This window comes from Poecilia formosa, unplaced genomic scaffold (assembly GCF_000485575.1).
Source record: "Poecilia formosa unplaced genomic scaffold, Poecilia_formosa-5.1.2 Scaffold671, whole genome shotgun sequence".
Lineage (NCBI taxonomy): Eukaryota > Metazoa > Chordata > Actinopteri > Cyprinodontiformes > Poeciliidae > Poecilia > Poecilia formosa.
Genome location: NW_006800610.1, coordinates 48,462 through 51,013, shown reverse-complemented (window position 1 = coordinate 51,013; position 2,552 = coordinate 48,462). Strand labels below are relative to the sequence as shown.

The 2,552-nt window shown below is 38.2% G+C and overlaps 1 protein-coding gene across 1 annotated transcript in view; it reads left to right on the top strand.

The window, feature by feature from the left end:
• LOC103130777 (E3 ubiquitin-protein ligase TRIM37-like) overlaps window positions 1-2,552 on the top strand; it is a 71,320-nt gene that overhangs the window by 62,643 nt on the left and 6,125 nt on the right. The window contains exons 15-16 of the mRNA XM_016666165.1: window positions 1,631-1,832; window positions 1,919-2,010. Of these exons, the coding sequence (XP_016521651.1) occupies window positions 1,631-1,832; window positions 1,919-2,010 (294 nt within the window). The remainder of the gene's footprint in view (window positions 1-1,630; window positions 1,833-1,918; window positions 2,011-2,552) is intronic.

Below are 2,552 nucleotides of genomic sequence, written 5' to 3'. Positions count from 1 at the left end.
ATAAAGGCCACTAGAGCCAAAAAAATCTTTAAAAAAAAAAAAAAAAAAAAAAAATAGTCTGGCACATTGGTGTCAGCTAGACCCTTATTTGAAGGACAGTTTTTTTTGAAGAGAGGACATTATTAATTTTATTTGTCATTTCAGTTGTTTTGTTTATTTTTTTTTTAGATATTCAAAATGTCCACTGTTAAATATTCATTAGAAATTAAATTTTATTCATATTTGAGACATTGTACTTGCAGTATTATGCAATTTCCGTTATGTTACTTTAAAATGGTCTCAAAAATATTATCGTTTATCGCAATAGCTAGACAATTTATTGTCTAGCAAAATGTTATCGAGCAAGTCCTACTTGTGAGTGAAATTAACAAAAATCTTTAATAAGCTTGTTGTAATAACTCAACATAATTAATTAAAACAAGCTTGACTATTTCCATTTACATGATTTATTGGTCTTGTCTTTTCTCTTTTTCTGGATGACAGAAGTCTTCAGTTCGTTGCATTGGTTTCAACTAGCCCTAATTTTGAAGGACAGTTTTATTTACAGAGACTTCAACATCCATTTTTATATGTTGCTTTGGTTGTTTTATTTATTTATTTTGAATATTTAAAGCTGCACTATGTAACTTTTTTGAAACCACGGGCTTAGCCTGAAATTTTGAACAAGCCCCGCCCCTTTGCCCTCGTTTATTGCAATAGCTTCTGGGACAACATATTGTCCAACAAAATTTATTAAAGTGACAGGGCTAATTCTTAATGTGAAATTACATGTTTATTTAGTATTGATGGGTTATTTCCCAAAGGGGCAATGCCAATATTAAAAGACAGACTTTCTGTAACTCAGCAGTTGGTTTTGGCTGAGAGGGTAAAAAAAAATTTACATTTTCAATTTTTTTAATTAAAATGTCAAAATGTGTTGTTTGTAGATCAGTCGTCATCTGTGTTGGTAGCAGCAACCAGCAGTGACAGCGACACCGAGGACGAGGCTCTGCAGAGCAGCAAGTCCCGATATGACAACCACACTTCTCCCTGTACAGGTGACTCACNTCAGAATAATGAGTCACATTTTATGGGCAGTACATTGTTACTTAGCAGCCCAAGCAGAGCTCCCGCATCTTTGATCAGCTTGTTTTACCGCTGCATGTGCTGGAAAATGGCTGCTGGAAATGTGTTTTGTTGTTCACTTACCATTAAGAAGCCACTTGCAGCATTCTTTTTGCTTGTGCTGGAGGCTCTTCTAATGCTTTTCAAAGATGTGTGTATAAGTGCATCTGTTAGCATCCATTTTCATGTAAAAGTGTTTGGAAAACAGCTCAAAATAGCAGATCTCAGCAGACTAACATCTAATCTGAGAATTATTATGTGCAAAACATGTAATGAACCTGTATCGCCCATAGACCCATCTTAAACTGTTCAAGAATGAATAATAGGTTACCTTTAAATCTGACTTCAGACCTCCTCTAACAGAGCAAAGCATGCTTTCTTTTTCTGAATGCTGGACTTGTTTAGCTTAATTTACTCCCGCTACATTTTAATTGCTTATTGATGTTGCCAAACCTTTGATTTGTTCATCATGTTGTGTATTTTAAAAAATAAACTGGAACTGGATTTCCGTCCTGATCTGTTCCAGGAGAGCTCCAGTCTGAAGCCACCAGTGGATCCCTTGTGTCTCTGAGCTCCTCCTTGTCGGATCATGCCTCCACCAGCACCAAGCAAAAGTGCTCAGCAGAGAAACAGCTGTACGGCGCGTCGGGGTCAAGAGACGAGATCTTCTCAGTGGGAGGACCGAGCTACATAACTGCCAGCAAGGCCTGCAGCGGCAGGACTCTGGGGTGCCAGTCACACTCTCCTCCTGCTGCAGTAAACAACATCGCCTCTCTAAATCATCAAATAATTCTTTCATTTCCTTCTGCTGCAGGGCCACTATGTTGGAGTGTGAGCCGGAAAGCTCGAGAAACTCCCATCAGTCCCTACTGGAGGGAATTTCTGCACCAGCGCAGACAAGTGAGGGTGGGTTCAGCAGATCTATGTAGCATTAGCTGCTAGCTGCTAAAAACAGCTGGTCAACGGTTTAAAGCTGTTTTGTTAAATATACTTGCAAATGTTGGGAGTGAAATGAACAAAAATCTTTAATAAGCCTTTTGTATAGTGCTGGACAATAAATCAAGAACAATATATATCGTTCTTGATATATATTGACACATAGTATGAATAAGTAAATTGTCTGATAGAATATTCAGTGTTCAATATATATGGAATATTCACTGAACTCTGATCCAGAACAGCACAGCACTCTGGAAGATGTAGGGAGAGGAAAGATTTTAACCACTCATCCTCTGACAGCCTGCGAAGCAGGACTGGTGGCATCGACTAGATCATTTTGGTTTCCTGGCAACTCTCACTCTTTGGTTTCCTGGTGACTCTCACTCTTTGGTTTCCTGGTGACTCTCGCTCTTTGATTGCCTAGCAACAACTTGTTGTCATCCCATTTAATTTCCATTTGCATGATTGTTTAATTTTTCTGTTCTGACTTTGTACCAAATGCTGGATGA